General features: G+C 41.7%; 1 protein-coding gene across 1 annotated transcript; it reads left to right on the top strand.

The window, feature by feature from the left end:
• The first annotated feature begins 450 nt into the window (after positions 1-450).
• On the top strand, positions 451-25,883 carry mrpl42 (mitochondrial ribosomal protein L42). The gene is made up of 5 exons (XM_059987739.1): positions 451-521; positions 4,400-4,463; positions 5,102-5,186; positions 8,710-8,873; positions 24,683-25,883. Exons 1-5 carry the CDS (start codon positions 464-466, stop codon positions 24,726-24,728), a joined length of 417 nt encoding a protein of 138 aa, XP_059843722.1. The 5' UTR covers positions 451-463; the 3' UTR covers positions 24,729-25,883.
• Positions 25,884-26,896: the final 1,013 nt, after the last annotated feature.

Here is a 26,896-nt window from a genome sequence, read left to right as displayed (position 1 = left end):
GATCCCAGTCCCTTCTCTCTCATTTTAACTCCATCCTCTCTAATTTTTCCTATCTTCAACTGTTCCGCTGCCTCTATACCTTCCACCTCCTTTACGGCATTACAAATATGTTTATCAGGCTTTCTTCAGTTATGAAAATGTTTGAAGCATTGAGCTGGCATTGTTCCTCCACTGCAGTTCATTTGCAAACTTTGTGGCAGCGACAATGACATATATTGAGTTAACTCTGAGGACCAAAGAGTGAGATTCGTAATTTAGTTATTAACTCAGTTGTTCAGTGCGACTGTCTTGAAAGCCTTGTCTTCTCAAGCCCAAACTCCACCCGCACCATCATTTAAACTATTGATAAAATTATTGCGAATTTGCCACACTGCTCCACGTCCGGACTCCAGACCCCGGCCGCAGTTTCCAGACGGAACAGATTGATGGGGAAGACTCATTTCCGTTTCCGGTAAGCAGTAAAATGGCGCTGCTGGTCGGAGGAAGGCTGGTTACCGGGGTTGGAGCGGTGGCAATCAGAGGTACCTGTTGCGGCAAAAACGTCAGCGGTACCGGGAGCAGAGGAGAGACAGACACAGGCGGCCTGGGGTCATTGGTGTTGATAAAGAACCTAACCTTTGATTAAGGGTCCCCACTTACTTGGGAACTCAGTCCGCCCCCTTCACTGACTGATTTACCGGCTTCAGACAAACACCAGTAATCTGAGGTTCATGATTAAAGACGTCTAAATAGGGAACCACAAATAGCACATTTCCCAGCTTTGCTTTTGATCCCGACTTGTTATATTCATGAGTACTCCATCCCGCCGGCCCAACCCCATCCCAGTCCCTGGACTATCGTTGTCTGGAGCGTGCTGGGCCTGACATAACCTCAACCTCTCCTCACTCCACCAGCCTTCGCACGTCACCACCCTGGCACATATATACACTTGCCTCACCCCCTTCGCTCATGTACACATCAGCATTTGGTATTGGGAATACAATATTTTCGTGTGAAATTTTAAAAAATAGTGTTGTAATTCTCAGCAGGTCAGACAGCATCTGTGGACAGAGAAACAGTTCAAATTTCAGTTCATTGGCTCTGTTAGGACCTGTTTCTATTTCAGATTTCCAGCATCTGTAGTTTTCTTTTAGACATTATACCATCCTATGGCTACATGAAAACCTGAAACTGCCAGAAATGCTCAGCAGGTTGGGTATTGTCCTTGGTGCAAGAAACAACTTTTCCTCTACATTTATTCACCACGTTTTAATAAAGGCTTCTCCAGGCAGATCCGTTATGATTTACAACTCTTTACCATTTCAGAACTAACCGCATCACCACTTTTGTTGTTTCCAGTCTTTTAACTATCAGTGACCAGAGACTTCATGATCAGCATTATCCTCCGATAAGCACAAACACACATCTATGTATTATCTATCAGGCCAGCTTAGTACAGTCACCATCCTTTCCCATTCAGAAAGGGATGGGAAATGGAAATTTGAATCATTGTTTCAAGACTGGTCATTAAAGGGAAGCAATGGTTTGGCAAGTAATAATTGTACATTGCAATAAAGAGATGTATTGCCATCTCGGAAGCCCTTTATAGATTGAGGTGATACAGTTTTGGGGAAGTTTTGAAATCTAGAGTCTGAGGATTTCTGTCCAGACAGATGTTAGGTGATCAAGCCTCCACCTGTGCTACAGATAGATAATGATCACTGATGAAAGCTGTCGTCATTTCCCGCTTTACTCCCTGAAACTGCAAAGATTTGTCTGAAAGGTCATTGGTCTGTTTTCCTGTAAAGGAAAGAGGGAGTCCAGTCTCAGATTCTTAGCAGTCAAGTGGTTGGTCATCTCAGCATTGAGGGAAGTGTATCATAAGAACAGCACTGGAGAGGGATAGGAACAGGCAAGTTAGAGAAATGTTTAATTGGACTAAGGGGAAATAGGCTATCAGGCAGGAACTTGAAAGCATAAATCGGAAACAGATGTTCTCAGGGAAACATACTGAAGAAATGTGGCAAACGCTCGGGATATTTGCGTGGGGTTCTGTGTGGATACATTCCAACGAGACAGTGAAAGGAAGTAGGTACTGATGAGATGTCGGGTAAGATTTTTATGCAGAGAGTATTGAGTGCGTGGAATGGGCTGGCAGTGAAGGTGGAAACAATAGGGTCTTTTAAGACTCCTGGATGAATATATGGAGCTTAGAAAAGGTGAGGGCTATGGGTAACCCTCTAAGGTAAGAACATGTTCAGCACAGCTTTGTGGGCCAAAGGGCCTGTATTGTGCTGTAGGTTTTCTATGTTTCTATAAGTGCTGAATGCACATTAATGTGATTGGGAAAAGTACGTGAGTGCTAAATGGGAGTGTATGAGGCAAATCTGCAGGAGTTGTGATTCTACGAGTTGTGTAGCCTTTCATGTGAATGTAAGCTGATCCTCAAGCACACATTGTATGCACTAATGCTATTTATTCTCCGTACATTCCCATCAATATCCTGCCACCACTGTACTCACCTGTCCAGGGGCCAACTTACTGTGGTGAATTAATCTACCAATCTGCATGTCTTTATGGTTCAGATGGAGACTAATTTCTGGTCTCATAGTGAGAGAGTGAAAACTTCACACCAACAAAACAAGTTTTGTTCTTCCCTCCCACCCACACACATGCACAGTCCAACACAGGGATTCACAGACAATGGGCATTGACTTCCTCTGTGGACTCGAAAACCCAGGGCTTTCAGATTACCAATCAACCTTCGGGCTTCAAATTATCAAAGCGTTGATATTACAGTTAACTGAGGGCCATGACTACCAACCGAGCAACCCTGAAGTTGTTTATAACAAAAACAATGGTTGTTTTGAAAGTTTATGGTACAGAAACAGGTTCTCATTGCAACACCTTCACTCCTGCTGACTGAACTCTCAGGATGTGACGTAGAAATTCATTGCACAGTTTTCAAACTTCTTTATTGTTGAATTTCCCAGACATTGTTTAGAATGTGATTTGACTCTGAAGGCTTGAATATCAAGTTTATACTTTGTGAGAATGACACTGATGTCTATCAGCTGCACCCCTGTACTGTCCGACAGTGTGTTAGGTATAAGGGAGTACGTTCAATGGAAACAAGAATGGCCATTTGTGTTGGGATTGAGCGTTTTGGGAATAAATCTCTGGTGGGCCACATCGATTTGTGGGGCACGAAAGGTGATCAGGAAAGAAGAAAGTTGAGGACACAACCCGATTGTACAGAGCTGGTGGGTAAAATACTGAAATTGGATGGGAAACGGCTGGTTTGTTTCTCTGGGGATCATGCAACTTATTGTAGGATTTTAATGGCCTCCGGGATACACCATTATTCATGTAGTGTAGGATGTTTTCATTATATTCTGATCTGTTGTACAATATGGATGCAATTTAGTTCGAATTTTAAATTTGCAAGTGTATGAAAATTCAAGTCTGGTGGACTTGAATTCATCAAGTTCAGGAATAGTTATTACCCTTCAAACATCAGGCTGTTGAACCAGAGGAGATAACTTCACTCACCCCAACACTGAATTGTCCCCACAGCCTATAGACTCACTTTCAAGGACTCTTCATCTTATGCAACACATACAAATGCTGGAGGGACTCAGCAGATCAGACAGCATCCATGGAAATATAAATCGACCTTCCTTCGGGACTGGAAAGGAAATGTGAAGACGCTAGAATAACAAAGTGGGGGGAGGGGAAGAGGATAGTTAGAAGGCGATACCTGAAACCAGGTGGGTAGGAAAGGTAAAGGGCTCGAAAGGAAGGAATCTGACAGGAGAGGAGAATGGACCATAGGATACCAGAGGAAGGTGATAGGTGAAAAGAGGTTTCACCTCGGAGTGGAGAATAGAAGAAGAGGGGAGCAAATTTTTTTTTTAACCAGAAGGAGAAATCAATATTTGTGTCACCATTTTGGAGGCTACCCAGACAGAATATAAGATGTTGCTCCTCCACCCTGAGAGTGGCTTCGGTTCGGCGTGACACAAGAGGAAACCATGAACCGACACATCAGAATTAAAATGTTTAGTCACTGGGAAGCTCTGCTTGTGTTCTCAATATTTATTGCCTATTTATTGTTATATATTCGATATTCTTTGTATTTACTGTGAATGCCTGCAAGAAAATGAACTCAGTATTATATATGGTGATATATATTAACCTTGATAATTTCGTAGAATTTTAAACTTCAAAATACATTAACAGAGAAATTAACATTTATTGCCCAGCTGTTTTGTGTCACATCTAAAGACAAGAAAGTCTGTACATAATGTTTTAATTTAATTTGTTCCATAAAGATTTTTGAAATACACTGATAGTGAGTTGATTACATTTAAAGCAGTGGTGTAAGTGAATAATACTTGAGCCACATTCTGTTATTTAGGTGGAGGCTGGAATTGTGTTTGCCAGAAATCTACGTATACTGCTCTTCCCAATGACTATAACTGGTGAGTAATTACATTTCTGATTCTTTTACTGAAAGCTAGACTTTCCTGCAGTAAATATAAGTTACAAAGTCACACCATGACTAAAGAATATGTGAGAGAGATCACATACTGAATGCAGTTTTAGTCTCCTTATTTAAGGGGAAATCTGTTAATATTGATCATACCTCAGAGAGGATTCACCAGGCTGTTTTCTTGAATGAGGGGTTGATTAACAATGAAAGATTTGACTATATTTGAAGACTGCCAGTAAGCCAACTTTTAACCCTCAGTTCAGAAGAAAAGGGTGATTTTATTAGAACCATAGAACGTTACAGCACAGAATCAGGCCTTTTTTGCCCTATTGAACCATGAGATTCTGAGAAGTCTAATGGGTTGAGAGGATGTTTCCCGCAAGGAAGACTCTAGAACTGAAGGCAGAATTTAAGACGATAGTGAAGAGGGGATTTCTTCGCTGATGGTCTTGTACCCAAGGGAGCTGTGGAGGTTGTATCATAACTTGTCAGGGCCATGATGCCCAGTTATTGAACTAGACAATAACTGGGCAGTGAAGTCGAGGCATCATTAAATGGTGGAAGAAGCAGGAGGGGTGGGATTCTTAACTGTCCTGGTCTTATGTTTTTACCTTCATTTCTTGACAGTAAAGTTGAACTTGCATTGACGTCAGATGGACGGACAATTGTTTGTTATCATCCATCGGTGGACATCCCATACGAACACACCAAGGTGGGTTGAATATTTACACATGTTTATGCTGGAGTTTTTTTTAAACTTTGTGTATACTTTGTTGTAGACATAGTGTTACTCAATACAATTTCAACATTGACAACATAACTTAGAATCATTTTATACAGTTCATAGCTAGAACAATTTAATAAACCATAGCAGTCCCATTTTGCAGCCTTGAGTCTCTAATCTTGCACTTATTTAGTGCTCCTTTACGTGCTGGTGAAGATTTCTGCCTTCATCGACATTGCAGATTAAGAGTTCCACACTCCCGCTACCTGTTCAATCTTGTATCAACTTTCATCTAATATTTCTACCAATGAACTTGAAGTTACATCTATTTAATGACTTCTTTGCTGAAAGAAATATGCCCTTCCTGTTTACTCCATGTAGGTCTTGTAATAATTTTATGGATTTCATTCAAATCTCCACATCGGTTCCTTTATTCCAAAGAATGCAACCCCAGCACAGACAATCACTCTTTCAAACCACATTTCTCCAGTCTTGCAAGAATTCTTGTAAATCTTCCCTTATTCTCTTTGGTGCTTTCTCATTCCTTCCCATAGTGTAGTGACTGACACTGTACAGAGAGCTCTGCTATTGACTGATTACAGTTTTACACAGTTCTGGCACAATCAACATCTATATATCTTAATTAATCTGTGCTTCTCTGAATATTGATTTATTTTTATTATTTTCTGTTGCTACTTTCAATAATGAGTGTATACGTGTCTCAAAGCCCTCTGTTCCACCACAATTAGTACATTCACTTGCTTTGTTTGCCTGCTCCAAGTACCATAAGCTGTAAGAGTACATTTAGGCCATTTGGCCCATTGAGTCTACTCTGGCATTCAGTCTTGGCTGATTTAATTTCCCTTGCAACCCCATTCTCCTGCTTTCTCCCCATAAGCTTTGATGCTGTTGCTAATCAAGAACCTATCATCATCTACTTTAAGTGTACTCAGTGACTTGGCCTCACAGCCGTCTGTGACAATGGATTCCACCAATTCACCGCCTTCTGGCTCATCTCTGTTCTAAAGGGTGGTCCTTCTATTCTGAGGCTGTGCCCTCTGGTTCTAGATTCCACTACAGGAAACAACTACATGTCAGCAGCCTTCCACTCTTTTCGGTTCACATCCTTAGCCAAAGGCTAATGGAAACTTATAATCAAATGTGCACTTTTTCCTCCCTTACTTTTTAAAAGCCTGGGAAATGGCATCCATATTTTAAAGTTGTTGAGCCTCCTTGTATGTTGTTTCTCATTATTTATTCCCATTTATGGTATTTCATATTTTTCTCCTCACTGCCAATACATCACCTTCTTCATGAGGACAGATGTCTTCCACCTACAAATTAAAGCTACAGTTTTGACCTTTAATAAAGCTCACTTTCCTTTTCTTTCTGATTCTCTTTCCCTTGCTTCATTCATACACTACTTAAGGATCTTCCTTTATTACAGCTGTAAAAATTATTTTGCTTGCCTAATTTCATTTTTTAATGTAATCATTTTTTATAATTCTGTCATAGCTAGATTCAAGCTTGGCCATGAAAGGGAGAGGATTGGCCAAGCAGCTAGCAACCACATCCCATAAAATCCCAGAGCTTCAGAAACATCAAAAGAAGCCCAAAGACCTCATTCCTGGGAAAGGAAGCATCTTCAAAGATGGGCCACACCTGGGTAAAAACTTAAAAGACTGGCCCAGGACAGGGGACTCTGGCAAGATGCTTTCAGCAGCATATGCCCCAGCATGGGTGATGGGCTAAGCAACAAGCATGAGTTTTTATACTCCAGACTTTTTAGTTTTTGAGCTCTTGATATCTTGATATTTCTCATAAGCTGACTTGTCCATCTTTGGCTCCTGACCTCTGCTATAGGCACTTGAGGGTGAAGCTGGTTTACTGTGACATTGATAATGCACCCCAGTGTTTTTTCTAGAGGATCAACTAAACAGGTGGATATCATAATACAGATAGTCTGCCAGATTTGTTATTATTAATGGAACAAATATGGGATACAAATAATAATGGTGAAATTTAAGTATTATTGTTGAAGAAGGTGTTTTGATTTTTTAACTAGAGTGATATTTTTGGATTTATTTGTCTAAGGAATTTCTGCTGAATAAGATCTGATGAAGGGTCTCAACCCAAAATGTTGACTATTCATTCCCCATCATAGATGCAGCCTGACCTGAGTTCCTCTAACATTTTGTGTCTGTTCCTCTGAATTTCCAAAATCTGTAGAATCTCTTGTGCTTATAATAGTTCCTGGGTCTTAGTGTTTGTTCTTGTTAGTGTTTAAATTTTGAATTAACACAGCATTAGACTTAAGAGGTGTACAATCCTGATACCATGCTCTACGTTTGTTGACAACCTTCCCACTGGAAAAATACTGAAAAATTGGTATTTGTACTATCACTTGGGGAATTCAGTGAGGTTGTTGGATTAATATAAAGCCGTTGTTTTATAATAACGGAACATGAAGTCATGTTCGGCTCTATTACTTCTTGACAATTAAAGTGTGGAGCGAGATTTAAATTGACAAGGACGAGAGCAGAAGGCAAACGGATGTTCAATGCCATCTGCCTGTGTTCGACCAGTCTCCCTGTCACTGCTGCTGGAGAAAAGTGCTGGAGTCTTGGGTTTGATCTCCTTGGTGGCGTGACTCATGGCTATGGGACTTTATCTCAGGGGAATCTGCGGTTTAATTTTTAATGCCCTCAGCACTGAACGTGCTTCGATGATTTGCTTTCAGAGGGTTCTTTGGTTCATGTTCCATGTGCTTCTGGTTTGTCTTTTTTGCTATTTAATGGGTTCCATGGTGCTTTTTGTTTCATGGCTGCTTATAGGAGGAAAATCTCAAGGTTGTATACTGTGTACATACTTTGATAAATGTACTTGAAGTATCCTCTTCTAGGGTAAGGGGGAAAAGACAACAAACCCAAGCTGTCAGAACTTTGCAGAATAACAGTACCAATATGTCTTTACGTGCTTATATTTAGTGTTGAAAACATGTTTTTTTGTTGCTTTTAATTATTTAAGTATAGGTCAAGGGGGGGGGGGGGGTAACCTAAAGCTTGGACAAAGAGGAGAAGTGATTAACAGATGGGGGTATGTTATCAGTAGAGCATGGTGCAGATTGTATGACCATCCTCACTGTTTCAATTCTCTAAATTTAAGGACCTCAAAAGCAATTTTTAAGTTGTCCCATTTATTACATATGTGTGGAGCGTAAATGAGAAATGAGCAGCAGGATTAAAAGTTTTTTTAATGAGTCATGTTAGCTGCCGTATATGCTGGGCGACTTACAATGAGGGAGCTATGAACTGGGCCCAGTGATATAAAAAAAAATGCAAACTCAAAAGCCTGCACCCAAAAGAGAGTGCCTCTCATACATAGGAAGCCTAACTGGTTCACCACGTGATCAGTCGGCCGCAGGAATACTTGCCATATTCTAACAATTGATTTGCTATGGTTCACTGTTATTGGCTGATCAGTTCCCAAATTTGATTCGTACTGTTTTCAGCCCATCCCACGACCATCCCCTGTGGAGAATAAAGAGGAGACTCACGAACAGGTACTAAAGGCCAGATTAGAAAAAGAAGGGCTGCAAGATAAACAGAGGCCTACAATCGAAGAACTCAGCAAAATGTTCTACACAACGAAACACCGTTGGTATCCATTTGGACAGTAAGTACTATTTGTCCAGTTCTCATAACCACAGTAGATTTCAGTATTTATAAGAAATGTGCAGTGAGTTTGTGTTTGATGTAACCTTAAGGCAATTCATCTGACAAAGATCAATCGTGGTAGGACTAGACTTGAGTATTTGGAATTACTTGGAATTTCTTTCTTTCCTCTCCCCAGTCCTACACTGGGAGTGCTTCCACTTTGGGGTGTGTAATGGGATGTTCTCAATCAGCTTATCTCTTCCATGTATTTTAACTACACAGTGTCACTTTCTCCAGGTCTGAGTGGATCTTAGTGTAAAGTAAATATTCCATAGGAGTTCTGCTATATAGATGGCAACCAATCAGTACCTAGCATGTCTTGTATCACGTCATTTAGATTATAGTTGATCTGTATCTCAAGTCCCATCTATCTGCCTTGATTCTGTAAGCCCTTATACTCTTACCTACTTAAAACCAAACCATAAGTGTTGATGAACACAACAGATTCTGCAGATTGCTGGAAATCTTGAGCAAAACACAGAAAATGCTGGATGAACTCAACAAATCAGGTAGTATCTACAGAGAGGAATAAACAACACTTCAACCCCAAACCCTTCATCAGGGCTCAAAAGGAAGAGGGAAGGAGCCAGAATAAAAAGGTTAGGGGAAGGGAAGGAATGCAAGCTAGCAGGTGGTAGGTGAAACCAGGTGAGGAGGGAAGGTGGATGAGTGAGGGAGGGGAATGAAGTGAAAATCTGGGAGGTGACAGGTGGAAAAGGTAAAGGGATTTTAAAAAAAGATGAATCTGATAAGAGAGGAGAAAGGGAAGGAGGAGGGTGTGAGAAAAATATCAGCATTGACATGTTCACTTAACCCTTCTCTCAATAGGTTTTCGGGGAGAAAGTTTGAAATCTCACTGCCCTTTGTTGTGGATACATTTTAAAATTATGCTTCATGTTCTGGACATGTTCACTGGAGAAAACAGTTTCTGATTACACCATCAAATCTAATCAGAAGTTTTTAAAAAAGGTTGAATAGCTGTCAACCATTCAGTTGGTGAGATCATGGCTGATCTGTGACCTGACTCCATACGTCAGTTTAGCCCAGTATTGTTTAATACAATTCATGAATAAAAGCCTATCAATCTCATATTTAAATCTAATAGTTGACGTGTATTATATGCTGCATTTAGAAGGGGATTCCAGTCTCTGAACTAAATCTACACATCTTAGACTCCTCGCTGTGGAAGTGGTTTCAATCTAATCTATTCAGCTCATGCCCTTCCAGATTGTAAAACTTAAGTAATGTCCAATAACTGTACATTGAATGTTACAGGGAAATGCATCGTTTGCATTAACCACCAACACAATCTGAGAATGTGCGGGGGCAGACCACAAGTGCTGCCAAACATTCCAGCACCAACACAGCATGGCCACAGAAGCACAACAACATGCAGCCAATGTACAACAAGCAGCAACAACAACAAAAAAAACCCACATTCACAAAAACAGATAGGCTACCTCTGAACCTCTTGACTTCCAGGTCATAGACAAGGACTCACAGGCAACTGGCTCCAGACTCACCAAACTCTGGATTCACTGACCTCGGAGCTTTGTGATGAACATTGTGGATGATACAAAGATAGGTGGAGGGGCAGGCAGTGTTGAGGAAGCAGGATGTCTGCAGAAGGACTTGGACATATTAGAATGGGCAAAGAAGTGAAAGAGTATAAGAAGTGTATGGCCATTGCACTTATGGTAAAAGAAAATAAAGGCAAAGAATATTCTCTAAATGGGGAGCAAATTTGGAAATCAGAGATGCAGAGACTTGGGAGCCTTAGTGCAGGAATCCCTAAAGGTTAACTTGCAGATTTGAGTCAAAGTAAGGAAGACAAAAGCAATGTTAGCATTCATTTTGAGAGGATTAGAATATAAAAGAAAGGATGTAATGCTGAGGCTTTCTAAGGCATTGTTCTGACTGCATTTGAAATATTGTGAACAGTTTTGGGCCCCTTACCTAAGAAAGGATGTCCTGGCATTAGAAAGAGTCCAGAAAAGGTTCATGAGAATGCTCCTGGGATGAAAGGGTTAACATATGAGAGGTGTTTGATGGCTCTGGGCCTGTACTCACTGGAGCTTAGAAGGATAATGAGGAATCTCATTGAAACCTATTGAATATTCAAAGACCTGGATAGAGTGGATGTGGAGACAATGTTTCCAGTAGTGGGAGAGTTTAGGACCAGAGGGGATAGTCTCAATATAAGAACATCCACTTAGAACAGACATGAGGAGGAATTTATTTAGCCAGAGGGTGATGAATCTGGAATTCATTGCCACAAATGGCTGTGAAGGCCAAATCATTGGGTGTATTTGAAGCGGCGGTTGATAGATTCATGATTGGTAGGGGTGTCAAAGGTTACAAAGAGAAATACAGGATAATGGGGTTAAGAGAGATACTAAATCAACCTTGATCGAATGGCAGAGCAGACTCAATGGGCTGAATAGCCTAATTCTGCTTCTATGTTTTGTGGAGTTAGGGCTCCAATGTCTGAACCTGCTGGATGACCTTAGGAATCACTGACCCTCTGGCAACCAAGTCCAGCTCCTGGCCTTCACATGTGGCTTAGCTACTAAGCCTGGCGGAAGAGTTTCTACTGACAGGAGAAAGGGAAAAGACATACTGGCGCCTTAAAACCAGGCTCATCAACTGTGGTTGGCAGCTCCTCTAGAAGAAGGAAAACTTTCATCTCAAACCTGAACTGGCTTGCAGCTATATCCACTCATGGGAAAAGCTTTGGGAGCAAACCCCAAGGGAAAATCCAGAACTGGAGCCCTAAGGCAGTCCTGCATTGAGTTCAATGCTGACTGGAAACTCCAGCAATACTGTTGGTACCAAACTATCAGTCTCTGCCGTTCCTTTGGGTTCATCAGATGTGTGGAGAGGGGGAGCTTCCTACATAGGCAACAGCTCAATCTCCATATCAGACTGCTCAGGCTTGCATATCTAGACAGCTAGGATGTAATATCCGTGGTTAACTCTGACTGATGGAGGCCTCAGCCAGTCAGCAGCTATTGATCAATACTTTAACATACGTTGTAGATGCGAGTCATTTCCTGATTCATAGGCCAATTGACCAAAACAAAACCTTTTGACTTTGCATTGGTCAATCTTTTCAAATGACGACTTTGCAAAGTTGCACTAGCACTGTGCAAGAACTTAAAATATACTTTAAGATTCTGCTGCAGATTTGTTAACCTTTATAGTGTCAGAGTTATACAGCATAAAAACAAGCACCTCGGCCCAGTGAGTTGGCACTGACCAGCAACCACCCAATTAAACTAATCATATACTTACCCTAGTTTATTCTCATCAACTCCAGTCAGATTTTACCACTCACTTACACGCTGACAGCAACTTGCAGTAGCTGGTTAATCTCCTAATACACAACAGAGCACCCAAGGGAAACTCACTGGGAGAATATACCAGCATTGCCTAAATGTAGAGTCAGTAGCTCCTTAATATCTATCTCTTCAAATATGTTGAATTCAATCACTGTTAGATAAAATACCCATGCACCTTTGCACTCCTAACTAAATTTAGATCATTCTAATTTGCATAATTTGAGAATTCAGTCCAATATGGTCTGCTTTCTTGTAGGGGTGTGGAACATTGTTGTAGAAAATAACCCTGAACGTATTACCTTTCTGATATCAGATAGTCTGTTTATCCAAATCTAGATTCAGGTTAACTTCTTCCATCATATAAGTCTGCTGTCGCCTCACACTTTCTGGTTTTAGCATTTATGCATTTTACCAGCTCCAACAAGGGGCATATTTCCCACTACTGTAGAGAGCACTTGTCTAATTTCTCAGTTCTAGCCGTAAAACCAGAGTTGCTTATCAACCTTCTGTTATATCCTCTTTATTGCTGATCTGATTTTTCTTTGCTAATTTTAAAAGCCTCAGCTCTACTCTAACATGTGGTCATCTTTCTTGTAAATAAGATAGTAGGTTACAAGGTTTCCAGTCCTGATCTTTCAGCATGTCACATATATGGCTACCAATGCATTCCATCCATGAGTTTTTGTTTTAAACATCTTAATTTTGCTACCTGCTTTTAAAACTTCATTCGAGGAAATTCAAACCTGGCTGATAGTTTTAACAATAGCATCATTCTAGAGAATTTGAATGCACTTGCTCCAAGGTCATTGCCTTAAGATAAGCAGCTGCCTGCTCCCTGTTCCCAGCTTGTCTGCGAGGCCCAGGGTAGTGCAGCTAGTTGGCTGCACTGACAGTACAGCTTTGAGAGTTCCTAGTGTCATTTAAGACCTGCCCCCCCCCACCCAGCTTACTACTTTCAAACCTGCATTTAAATTGCAATTTTGTATTCATTTGACATTCACAGACATTCAAAATCACTCATTTGTTCAATAAATAGATGATGATTATTAACATTTTTAAAAATAAATAAGGAAGGAATTGAAAACACATAATGTAATTTAGCTAAATTGACCATAAGACGTAGGAGCAGAATTAGGCCATTCAGCTCGAGTCTCTGCATTCCATCATGGCTGATTTACTGTCTCTACAAGATCATAAATAGATCATGATTGAAGGCCATAACTGAATAGAAAGGTTTACACACAAGAGCTTATTTCATTTTTTGTTTGAATGAGCCCATTGCAGTTGTGGGGAGCTAATCTGGACAGGTTGAGTGGATACATTTGGGAAACCTGGGGAAGTTCATGCTGCCGTGTTGGACTCCAAGCCGAGCCAAAATAGAAAAGAACACAAGGCCGGTTGGTCCCTCAGACATGCTCACCCTTCCAATAAGATATGGTTGATCTTAGCCTCTCCTGCTTCTTCTCATACTCCTTAGTTTCCATCACAGTGTCTGTGACTCCCAAGTTATAGAAATGTTCAGCAGAGAAACTAATCAAATTGTCATATTGTATCCATGCCGACCAGTGAGCAATAATCCACTGAAATTCTAATTCAGTGCCTGGCCCGTAACCACCTATGCCTTAGTGATTCAAGTGCTTACCTGGAGCCTTGAATCCTTTCTCTACTTCCTCTGGCAGTGTATTCCAGGTACTCTGTAATCTCTTGGATCCTCTTTGAATCTCTTCCCGCTTTGATATAGAGAAAATTTCCCTGCAGTCTACCCTGTCTCAAACTTTCATGATTTTATATACCTCAGTTTTGTACCTCCTTAACCTCCAGGAAGAATATTCCTAGTTTTAGAAAGAACACAGACACTTCTCTAGAAATACTCCTCATAACTGAATCTCCTCTGCATTCTCTCTAGCCTAGGCAGCATAAGTGACCTGTGGCATTCTATGCAAAGGGAACCCAAGTGCTCAACTAGACACTGACATGCTGTCAGCAACTCTGCTTCCACCACTCTCAGATCCTCAGCACCGTCTGGATGATAACCCCTTCAAAATCTCTTCCCCTAAATTTAAATATGTGAGGTTTATTCATCTCTGGTAAGGGAAAAGATTCCCATACTCTATGGTTTTATATACCTCAATCATGTTCACTCTTAACCTCCTCTACTTCAGGGAGCACACCTGCCTTTTCCAGACTCTCCTCATAGATGAACTATTCCATCATGGTGAATCTCCTCTGTACTCTTTCCAGCATTATCACAACCCTCCAATAGCGTGGCATCCAGACTCCAGTTGAGGCCTGACCCAAAGTTTATGAAGTTGTAACATAATTTTTTTATTTGTTGCCTTAATTAATGCAGGCCAGTTTCATAGATGTCTTCCTAACCACATATCTACTTTTTACTGCCACCTTTCGAGATTTCTGAACTTGAATTTCCTTCTGTTCATCAGTACTTCCTAAGACCTTGCCATTCATGGCATATGGCCTATGCTCATTAGTGCTACCAAAATACAATACCTCAATTTTATCTAAATTGAACTTTATCTGCTATTTCTAAGCCCATTTCACCAACACAATGTAACCACCTACAGAGTAAGATGCCTTTGTTAATCTTCATGCAATCTGCAAATTTAGTGATTGTGCATCCTACATCCACATACAAATCATTCATGTATATTGAAACAGCAAATATCCTGGGATTGGCCTTCTGGGTAGCAACAGGTATCCCATTACTAAAACAACCCTTTGCCATCACTCTCTATCTCCCAATGTCAAGCCAATTTTAGATCCAATTTATCAACTTGCCCTGGATCCCATGGGCTCCAAGCTTTAGGCCGTGTCTCCCATATGGACCTTGTTGAAGTCCATGTAAATCACATATATTGCATTGCCTTTATCAAACATTTTATCGCCACTTCAAAAAATAGGATCAGATTGGTCAAGCAAAGTCATATAGGCTTTCTCTAATTAGATCCCCATTTCCCAAGACAATATAACAATATTGTCCCTCACCATTTTTCCAGTAACTTCCCTCTAATGATGTTTTGCTGAAAGGTCAATTGAAACTTTGCTTTTAGTCAGCAAGAATTTTACAGTCTCAGTTGAACCCCAGTAACCTCTCCTTTCTCTCTCAACATTTAGCATTGGGGATTTAGCCATCTTTAAGCTTGAAAAAGCATCTCATCATTATTTATTGAGAACTGTAGTAGTCTCACCTTCACTAAAAATCCCTTAAATATTACATCTGCATTCCTTAATGAATAATAATGAAACTTTAGGACCAATGCTGTATTTTGTGACTTCTATTTTATTGATCGCCGCACCCTTTCTTTTCCATTACTCGTGTTGAGAGAGAAGAGGTTCCTCATCACTTCTGTCTGAAATGGACTCGTGATGAAACTATATGTAGTAGCTTTGGATGACCCCCTGTAGGAGAATATTTCCTCAGTATCCACCTTGTCAAATCCTCTCAAAATTTTATGAATTTGAACAAGATCTTCTTCTGACCTTTTGAATAAAGGCCCAACCTGCTCATTCTTTCTTCATAACCCAATTTCTTTATCCCAAGAATCAGCTTGATGAACCTTCTTTTCCTATATTGTATTCAGTGTTCCAATTCCATTGCTTACAGTGTTTCTTAGAGTTGCGCTTGACTGAGTGGAAGGCTATAGAATAGCGGCTTTGATTTTCTTAGTTACGGATATATCTGCTAACAACAGAGGTTCCCAACCTTTTTTATGCCACGGACCCCTACCATTTCCTGAGGGACTTGTGGACCCCAGGTTGGGAACCACTGCACTAGAGTGTGCTCTGTGTAGACCTTGATGGAAGACTTGTCCCAGTACATCCTCCCTCAGGTAGGTCACTGAATGCACTCTGACAGATGTTGATCTAAACATACACTTAGTGGTCACTTTATTAGGTGTACCTGTACAGCTGCTTGTTACTGCATATATCTAATCAGCCAATCACATGTCATAGAGAAGTATAGCACAGAAACAGGCCCTTCGGCCCATCTAGTATGTGCTTCAATCGTTTAGACTGCCTCCTCCCATCTACTGGCACTGGGCCCATAGTCCTCCATAACTTTACTATCCAAACTTCTCTTAAATGTTGAAATCAAGCTCACAAACAACACTTGTGCTAGCAGCTCATTCCACACTCTCATGACCCACTTGAGTAAAGTTTACCCTCATGTTCCACTTCTCACCTTTCACCCTTATTCTGGTTGTCTGGTTGTCATCCCACACAAACTCAGTGGAAAAAGATTGCTTGAATTTACCCTATCTATACCCCTCAATTTTGTACACCTCTATCAAATCTCTTCTCAATCTTCTACATTCTAAAGAATAAAGTCCAAACCTATTCTGTCTTTCCTTATAACTCACGTCCTCCAGACCCAGCAACATACATTTTTTCTGTAGTCTTCCAACTTAGTTTATATCTTTCCTGTAGATAGGTGACCAAAACTGCACACAGTACTCCAAATTAGGCCTCACCTACATCTTATACAACTTCAACATAACATCCCAACTCCTGTACTCAGTACTTTCATTTATGAAGGCCAGTGTGCTTCCTTTAAGACCCTATCTACCTGTGATGCCACTTTCAAGGAGTTATGGACCTGTATTTCCAGATTCCTTTCTCCCACCGCACTCCTCAGTGCCCTACCCCTCATTGTGTAAGACCTACTCTGGTTGGTCCTTCTGAAGTGCCACACCTCAAACTTGTCTGCATTAAATTCCATCCAGCTCATGCTTCCAGCTGATGCAGATCCCTCTGCAAGGGATAGCCTCCCTCACTGTCAGTGTTATCCGCAAATTTGGTGATCCAGTTAACCACATTATCATCAAGATCATTGATATAGATGACAAACAACAGAGGACCCAGCACTGCAGCACACCACTAGTCACAGGCCTCCAGTCAGAGAGGCACCCCTCTACTACCACTCCGTGGCTTCTCCTACAAAGCCAATCCAATTTACTACCTCATCCTGGATGCTGAGTGACTGAACCTTCTTGACCAGCCTCCCATGTGAGACCTTGTCGAATGTACGATATGTAGACAACAACTGCCTTGCGTTCATCCATTTTCCTGGTAACTTCCTTGAAAAACGATAAGATTGTTTGGCCATGACCTATGCTGACTATCATTAATCAGTCCATGTCAATCCAAATACTTATAAATCTGATCACTTAGAATACCTTCCAATAACTTTCCCGCTACTGATGTCAGACTCACAGACCTATAATTTCATAATTTGTGTTTAGAGCCTTTTTTAAATAGTGGAACAACATTGGCTACCCTCCAATTCTCTGGAACCTCTCCTGTTGCTAAGGATGTTTTAAATAACTCTGCTAGGGCCCTGGCAGTTTTTGCACTTGCCTTCAGTAGGATCTGACAGAATACCTTGTCAGGCCCTGAGGATTTATCCACCCTGATTTACCTCAGGGTAGTAAACATCTGTAACCTGTACAGGCTCCATGAATTTGATGCCACTTTACCTCACTTCTATCAACTCTGTATCCATCTCCCAAGTGAAATACAGATGCAAAGAATTAATTTAAGATCTCCCCCATCTGTTTTGGCTCCACACATAAATCGCCATTCTGTCTTCCAGAGGACCAATTTTGTCCCTTGCAATCCTTTTGCTCTTAACATATCTGTAGAATCCCTTAGGATTCTCCTTCACCTTGTCTGCTAGAGCAACTTCATGTCTTCTTTTAGCCTTCCTGATTTCTTTAAATGCTGTCTTGTATTTCTTGTGCTCCATAAGCACCTCATTTGTTCCTACCTGCCTATACCTGCTATGCACCTCCTTTTTTTTCTCTCAAACAAGGCCTCAATATCTGTTGAAAAACCAAGGTTCCTTACACTTGTTATCTTTACCTTTTATTCTGACAGGCACATAAAAGCTTTGAACTCTCAAAATTTCATTTTGGAAGGCCTTCCACTTTCCAAGAACAGCTTTGCCAGAAAACAGCCTGTCCCAATCCACACTTGCCAACTCACTACTGATACCATCAAAAATAGCCTTTTCCCAATTTAGAATCTCAGACCTATCCTTTTGCATATTTTCTTTGGAACTAATGGCATTGTAGTCACTGGATGAAGTGTTCCCTTATACAAACTTCTGTCACCTGTCCTGTCTCATTCCCTAAAAGTAGATTCACTATCACACACTCTCTCGTTGGGAAATCTACGTACTGATGAAGGAAACTTTCTTGAACAATTTGACAAACTCTATCCCATCTAGTCCTCTACAGTATGGGATTCCCAGTCAATACGGAAAATTACTATCACTTACTATAACAGCCTTATGTTTCTTGCAACAGCCTGCAACCTCTTTACAAATTTATTTCTCTAAATCCCTAGGACTGTTGGGTGGTCTGTAATGTGGTTATTAATTATTAATGTGGTCATTCCTTTCTTATTTCTCAGTTTCACCCATAATGCCTCACTGTTCAAGTTCTCCAGTCTGTCCTGACTGAGTACTCCTGTGATATTATCCCTGACTAGCAAGGCCACCCCTCCTACTCTGTCTCATCTGAAACAATGGAACATTGAGCTGACAGTCATGCCCTGTGCTATTCTGTCTTTCCTACAATTCTTCTGCTTTGAAATATACACAGTTCAAGACACTAGTTACACCACACTCAACCTTTTAATGCCTGACTTTGGGGTCTTAACAACATCTGTCTTCACAACCTCCCCACTATCTGTTCTGGCACTCAGGATCCCATCCCCCTGCAACTCTAGTTTAAACCCTACTGTGCAGCATTAACAAACCTTCCCTCTACGATATTAGTCCTCCTGCAGTTCAGGTGGAAACTGTCCTTTTTGAATTGGTTCCATCTTCCCTGGAAGAGAGTCCAATGATCCAAAAATCTTATGCCTCTCTCCTGCACCAACTCCTTGGCTATGTGTTAAACTATATAACCCTCCTAGTTCTGGCCTCTAGCACATGGCACGGTAGCAATTCTAAGATCACAACCCTGGATGTCTTACCCTTTAACTTGGCACCTAACTCCCTGACGGAGGGTTTCGGCCCGAAACATCGTCTGTACTCGTTTCCATAGATGCTGCCTGGCTCACTGAGTTCCTCCAGCATTTTAAGTGTGTTACCTAACTCCTTGAATTCCCTTTTTGGAACTACATCACTCATCCTACCCGTGTCATCCTACATGGACCACAATCTCTGGCTGTTCACCCTCCCACTTAAGAATGCTGAAGACTCAATCCGAGATGTCCCGGACCCTGGCACCCGGGGCAGCATGCCATCCAGGTATCTTGTTCTCGTCCACAAAACCTCCCATCCATTCCCCTTACTAATGAATCCCCTGTCTCCACAACGCACCTCTTCTCCCCACTTCTGAGTCACAGAGGCAGACTCAGCACCAGAGACCCGACTGCTGTGACTTTCCTCTGTTAGGATATTCCCCCCATCAGTATCCAAAGTGATATACCTGTTGTTGAGGGTAATGGCCACAGGGGTACTCTGCACTGGCTCCTTAACCCATTTCCCCTTCCTGACTGTCATCCAGCTTCCTGTGTCCTGTACCATTGGTGTAACTACCTCTCTATATGTCCTATCTATCACCCCGTCAGCCTCCCAAATGATCCAGAGTTCATCGGTTCTAGCTCCAACTCCTTAACACGGATTGTTAGAGGTGCAGAAGGATCTGGCATCTCCACTGTCCTTACTAAGCAGATATAAAGAAGGAAAGGGGAAAAATACTTTACCTAGAGCTTTTTTTTTGCTTTCTCTGACTGAAGCCGCTCTTCACTGATGCCTCGAAGAGCTAAAGCCTCAAGATCACCACTCTGACTATGGCCCTTACCCCTGCCTTCTTGTAATTTGCTTTTGCTAATCAATCCCAGACTGATTGGTCGCTTTAAAATTTAAAATTGGTCGCTGGTCAAAGCTCAATTTTACTGCTGCGATTCACCGCTGCCTTTTTCTACAGGTCAGTAGACCTGAGTGAAATCCCCTCCTCTTAAGCTTCAGTCCAGAATGGTCGCTGGTCGAAGCTGAATGTGGCAGCAACTGAATACATAAAAGCATGCAGACGTGGTCAAGAGGTTCAGTTGTTCAGACCAAACATCAGAATGGGAAAGAAATATGATCTAACTTACTTTGGCCGTGGAATGACTGTTAATGCCAGGTAGGGTACTTTAAGTATCTCAGAATCTCCTGAAATTTTCACACATAACTATCTCCAGATTTTACAGGGAATGGAGCAACAAACAAAAATATGTCCAGCAAATGACAGTTTTGTGAGCGAAAACGCCCTGTTGATGAGAGAAGTCGGAGGTGAATGGCCAAACTGGTTCTAGTTGACATGAAAGTAACCAGGCTTTATAACTGTATTGTGTGTTCAGAGATGCTCTTCTGCACACCACTTCAAACTTGAAGTGGATGGACTACAGCAGCAGAAGAGCACGAACATACGCTCATACACTTTACCTAGAGTTTGTGGATGACATGAAGATCGGAGGAGTAGTGGATGGAGATGTAAGTTGTCGAAGGTTACAAGAGGATATAGACAGGCTGCAGAATTGGGCAGAAAAGTGGCAGATGGAGTTCAATCCGGATAAGTATGAGGTGATGCATCTTGGAAGGACAAACCAGAAGACTGAGTACAGAGTTAATGGTCAGTTACTTAAGAGTGTGGGTGAACAGAGGGTCCTTGGGGTTCAGATCCATACATCCCTCAAGGTCACTGCACAGGTTGATAGGATAGTTAAGAAGGCCTATGGGATGCTAGACTTCATTAATTTCCTGGATGTCTCTATTTCCTGAGGAGACTGAGGTTCTTTAACATCTGCCGGATGATGCTGAGGATGTTCTACAAGTCTGTGGTGGCCAGTACTATCATGTTTGCTGTTGTGTGCTGGGGCAGCAGGCTGAGGGTAGCAGACACCAACAGAATTAACAAACTCATTCACAAGGCCAGTGATGGTGTGGGGGTGGAACTGGACTCTCTGACGGTGGTGTCTGAAAAGAGGATGCTGTCAAGTTGCATGCCATCTTGGACAATGACTCCCATCCTCTCCATAATGTACTGGTTAGGCACAGGAGTACATTCAGCCAGAGACTCATTCCACCGAGATGTGACACTGAGCGTCATAGGAAGTAATTCCTGCCTGTGGCCATCAAACTTTACAACTCCTCCCTCGGAGTGTCAGACACCCTGAGCCAATAGGCTGGTCCTGGACTTAATTCCACTTGGCATAATTTACCTATTATTATGTAATTATTTTTGGTTTTATTTTGCTATATTTCTACTCTGTTCTTGGTGCAACTGTAACAAAACCCAATTTCCCTCGGGATCAATAAAGTATGTCTGTCTGTCTAATAAGGGGATTGAGTTCAAGAGTAGAGAGGTCATGTTGCAACTCTACAAATCTCTGGCGAGATCATACTTAGAGTATTGTGGTCAGTTCTGGTCACCTCATTATAGGGAGGATATGGAAGCTATGCAGAGGATGCAGAGGAGATTTACCAGGATGTTGCCTGGATTGAAAAACATGTCTTATGAGGCAAGGTTAGCAGAGCTGGGACTTTTCTCTTTGGAGCGTAGAAGGATGAGAGGGGACTTGATAGAGGTCTACAAGGTTATGAGAGGCATAGATAGGGTGGATAGTCAGTACTTGTTTCCCAGGACATGAATAGCAAACACCAGAGGGCATATGTACAAAGTTAAGGGAGGGAAGTTGAGGGGAAACATCAGGGGTAAGTTTTTTACACAGAGGGTTATGGGTGCCTGAAATGACTTGCCAGGGATGGTGGTGGAGGCTAAAACATTAGTGGTATTAAAGAGCCTCTTGGACAGGCACATAGATGAGAGAAAAATAGAGGGTTATGGGGTAGTGTGGGTTTAGTACTTTTTTTAAAGGAATATATGAGTCAGCACAACATGGAGGGCTGAAGGGCCTGTACTGTGCTGTACTGTACTAGTGTCTAGTGTCATGGTCACTTTATTAGGTACACGAGGTATTTCTGTACAGTGGAGACATTACGTCCACACTTTCATACTGTTCTTTAGATAGAAGCATTCACCACACTGGGCTTTTTAAATTATGTTTACGTTTAACCGCAAACACGAGGAAATCTGCAGATGCTAGCAATTCAAGCAACACACACAAAATGCTGGTGGAACGCAACAAGCCTGGCAGCATCTATAGGGAGAAGCGCTGTTGACATTTCAGGCTGAGACCCTTTGTCAGGACTAACTGAAAGGGAAGATAGTAAGAGATTTGAAAGTAGGAGGAGGAGGTAAAAAGGAAATGATAGGAGAAGACCAGAGGGGGTGGGGTGAAGCTGAGAGCCGGAAAGGTGATTGGCAAAAGGGATACAGTGCTAGAGAAGGGAAAGGATCATGGGACGGGAGGTCTAGGGAGAAAGAAAGGGGGACGGGAGCACCAGAGGGAGACAGAGAACAGGCAGAGTAATGGGCAGAGAGAGAAAGAAAATAAAGGGAGGGGAAAAAAAAAACTAAATATATCAGGGATGGGGTAAGAAGGGGAGGAGGGACAATATTGGAAGTTAGAGAAGTCATTGTTCATGCCATCAGGTTGGAGGCTACCCAGCCGGTATATAAGGTGTTGTTCCTCCAACCTGAGTGTGGCTTCATCTTGACAGTAGAGGAGGCCATGGATAGACATATCAGAATGGGAATGGGACATGGAATTAAAATGCGTGGCCACTGGGAGATCCTGCTTTCTCTGGTAGGTGTTCAGCGAAACGGTCTCCCAGTCTGCGTCGGGTCTCACAAATATTTAAAAGGCCACACCAGGAGCACCGGACGCAGTATACCACACCAGCCAACTCACAGGTGAAGTGTCGCCTCACCTGGAAGGACTGTCTGGGGCCCTGAATGGTGGTGAGGGAGGAGGTGTAAGGGCAGGTGTAGCACTTGTTCCACTTGTAAGGATAAGTGCCAGGAGGGAGATCGGTGGGAAGGGATAGGGGGGACCAGTGGACAAGGGAGTCGCGTAGGGAGCGATCCCTGCGGAACGAAGAGAGGGGGGGAGATGTGCTTGGTAGTGGGATCCTGTTAGAGGTGGCGGAAGTTATGGAGAATTATACATTGGATCCAGAGGCTGGTGAGGTGGTAGGTGAGGACAAGGGGGGCCCTATCCCAAGTGGGGTGGTGGGCGGATGGGGTGAGGGCAGATGTGCGGGAAATGGGAGAGATGTGTTTGAGTGCAGAGTTGATGGTGAAAGAAGGGAAGCCCCTTTGTTTAAAAAAGGAAGACATCTCCTTTGTCCTGGAATGAAAAGTCTCATCCTGAGAGCAGATGCGGTGGAGATGGAGGAATTGTGAGAAGGGGATAGCATTTTTGCAAGAGACAGGGTGGGAAGAGGAATAGTCCAGGTAGCTGTGAGAGTCTGTAGGTTTATAGTAGATATCAGTAGATAGGCCGACTCCAGAGATGGAGACAGAAAGATCAAGAAAGGGGAGGGAGGTGTTGGAAATGGACCAGGTAAATTTGAGGGCAGGGTGAAAGTTGGAGGCAAAGCTAATGAAGTCAGCGAGCTCAGCGTGTGTGCAGGAGGCAGCGCCAATGCAGTCATCGATCCCAGTGGCCACGCATTTTAATTCCATGTCCCATTCCCATTCTGATATGTCTATCCATGGCCTCCTCTACTGTCAAGATAAAGCCAAACTCAGGTTGGAGGAACAACACCTTATATACCGGCTGGGTAGCCTCCAACCTGATGGCATGAACACTGACTTCTCTAACTTCCGTTAATGCCCCTCCTCCCCTTCTTACCCCGTCCCTGATATATTTAGTTTTTTTTTCCCCTCCCTTTATTTTCTTTCTCTCTCTGCCCATTACTCTGCCTGTTCTCTGTCCCCCTCTGGTGCTCCCGTCCCCCTTTCTTTCTCCCTAGGCCTCCCGTCCCATGATCCTTACCCTTCTCTAGCACTGTATCCCTTTTGCCAATCACCTTCTGGCTCTCAACTTCACTCCACCCCCTCCAGTCTTCTATCATTTCACATTTTCCCCTCCCCTTCCTACTTTCAAATCTCTTACTATCTTTCCTTTCATTTAGACCTGACGAAGGGTCTCGGCCCGAAACATCGATAACGCTTCTCCATATAGATGCTGCCTGGCCTGACGCATTCCACCAGCATTTTGTGTGTGTTGCTTTACATTTAACCATTAGCTTTGTCTTAGGACCCTAACTTCTTACCATTTAAATCCTTGTAACTCTACTACTGCAGTTTCAAATGGCTGAGACTTCGCTCTTGAAACAGACTTTTGCCTGCTTATTTACTCTATGAATTACTCTGTTAATGGAAATTCTTTACTGTTCATTGTTGTAATAGAACCATTAATGAAGTTTAATTCAAGAAGCACCAAAACATTTATACAAATATTTTGTGAATCCATGATAAAGGAATAAAAATGTTTTTGTTTAAAGGTATCACAGGCGAAGGATTAATCCCAATCCACCAAAAGACAGATGAAGCAGATGATTCAGATTCAGATTGAAGACAGTGATTTCACCACAAGTCAGCTTTGGTTACTGGTGTCTTGCTGCATTCCACTGTAAAGAAAAGAACTTTGGTTCATTGCTGATTTGTAATCACTGTATCTATTTGCTGTTTTACATTTACATTGTTTATGAAGCATATCTGTATTTAAAAGTGAAGTCTTTCATGGTATGAGGAGTGTAATGATCTTGTTCAATGGTTGATGATAATTATAATTATTGGAAATACTTAATGCAATAAAATCTTAAAATTAAATATTTGCATCTTAGATTTTGTCTAAGAAGCTGTTGACCTACTAGAATTAAACTCAACCTGTCATTTTGATAAATATATCTACTTAAGGCAAATAGTTGACTTGAAGTCTTACTAAACCTAAAGCCCAAATGAGGCAATTTTATCACCCAAAAGCTGCTTTGTGTGCTTTATTTTGGGTTGCTAACAATAGACTGCAATGGTGTAAAGTAATTGTGTTAAAACATCTCAAAAAATTTGCTTGGAATAAAGTTTTAATATTTCCCACAACTTCCTTTGTGATAGAGATGCTCTTACAATTTTCATTTCTTGATTGTCATGTTTTTATTCAATTAGTAACTATACTCAGTGGCCATTATTAGGTACAGAAGGTACATAATAAAGTGGCTATTAAGTGTATTTCTGTATGTTCATGGTCTTCTGCTGCTGTAGCCCATCTAATTCAAGGTTCAACTTATTGGACATTCAGAGATGCTGTTCTCCAGAACACTGTTGTAATTCATGTTTTTTTAAGTTACTGTATCCTTAAACTATTCTAGCCATTTTCCTCTGACCTCTCTTATTAACAAGGTGTTTTTGCCCACACAACTGCTGCTTACTGGATGTATTTTTGTTTATGGCACCATTCTCTGTACACTTTAAAGAATTCTGTGAGAAAATCACAGGAGAACAGCCGTTTCTGAGATACTCAAACCACCCCATCTGGCACCAACAATCATTCCACAGTCAAAGTCACTTAGATCATATTTCTTCCCCCATTCTGATGTATAGTCTGAACAACAACAGTCTCTTGACCACATCTTCATTTTATTAAGCATTGAGTTGCTGCCACATGATTGGCCGATTAGATTAATGAGCAGGTGTATCAAATAAAGAGTCCACTGATTGTACATTGTTTCATCAGCCTATGATTTCATTCTATTCCTTTCTTGGCCATTCAACTTACCAAATGGCAGACCTGGTTTGGGTGGCTAAATGGCTTCTTGTATATATTCAAAATTGGTTCTTCTTTGGATGAGCATAGGAGTTAGTTAAATAACAAATACAGGAATAGAAACATTAGGTTTGTTCTCATTTCTCCTTTCTCCCTGGAACCTTGTGCATCCCAAACCACCTTCAAATAAAATCAAGTTTAATTGTCATTCAAACTGTATATGGATACAGGTGAATGAGACAGTAATCCTCTGGGGCCAAGGTGCAAAAACATACACATACATTCAAAATAGCAAGAAATTTTTTAAAAAGTCATCATGTAAGAAAACACATTTTTAGTCAGAGACCCTGAACAAGTCCTGCAGATTAATCCAGCCTGTCATTCCACCAATCAAACACCAGAGGAGTAACACCTTATATTCCATCTGGCTGGCCTCCAACCTAATTGTATGAACATAGATTTCTCCCTTCATTAAAAAAAATCCCTCCCCTCCCCTCTTCCTGCCTGCCTATCGCCTCCCTCTGATGCCCCTCCTCTTTCCCATCTCCTATGGTTTACTCTTCTCCCCTATCAGATTCCTTCCTCTCCAGCCTGGCTTCACCTATAACCTTCCAGCTATCCTCCTTCCCCACCCCCCAACCTTTTTATTCAGGCATTTTCTCTCTTCCTTTCCTGTCCCTAAGAAGGGTTTCGTCTAGAAATGTCAACTGTTCATTTCCATGGATTCTGGCTGACCTCCTTAGTTCCTATTCTGTGTTTTGCAATGAAGAAAATAATATGTCACAACCAGGATCTGATGCTTTCCTTCTCAAGGTTAGTAAAAAAATGCCTCATGAAATTGCAGAAGCATTAATAATATTTTCAGAGTGCAACTGGCACATCTATGTATTGTATCTATGTATCAGATGGGTGAGAGCAAGAACAAGTAGGCAGAGGCCATCAGTTGTAAGGATGC

This window comes from Hypanus sabinus, chromosome 13, assembly GCF_030144855.1.
Source record: "Hypanus sabinus isolate sHypSab1 chromosome 13, sHypSab1.hap1, whole genome shotgun sequence".
Taxonomy (NCBI): domain Eukaryota; kingdom Metazoa; phylum Chordata; class Chondrichthyes; order Myliobatiformes; family Dasyatidae; genus Hypanus; species Hypanus sabinus.
This window is presented reverse-complemented; position numbering and strand designations above follow the sequence as displayed.

Bases quoted from the DNA above. Each gene is read 5' to 3' on its own strand.
- mrpl42 (XM_059987739.1), top strand. From the start codon at position 464: ATGGCGCTGCTGGTCGGAGGAAGGCTGGTTACCGGGGTTGGAGCGGTG. The intron at 522-4,399 runs GTACCTGTTGCG...TCTGTTATTTAG, and splicing joins TGGAGCGGTGGCAATCAGAG to GTGGAGGCTGGAATTGTGTT. The intron at 8,874-24,682 runs GTAAGTACTATT...TTTTGTTTAAAG, and splicing joins CGTTGGTATCCATTTGGACA to GTATCACAGGCGAAGGATTA.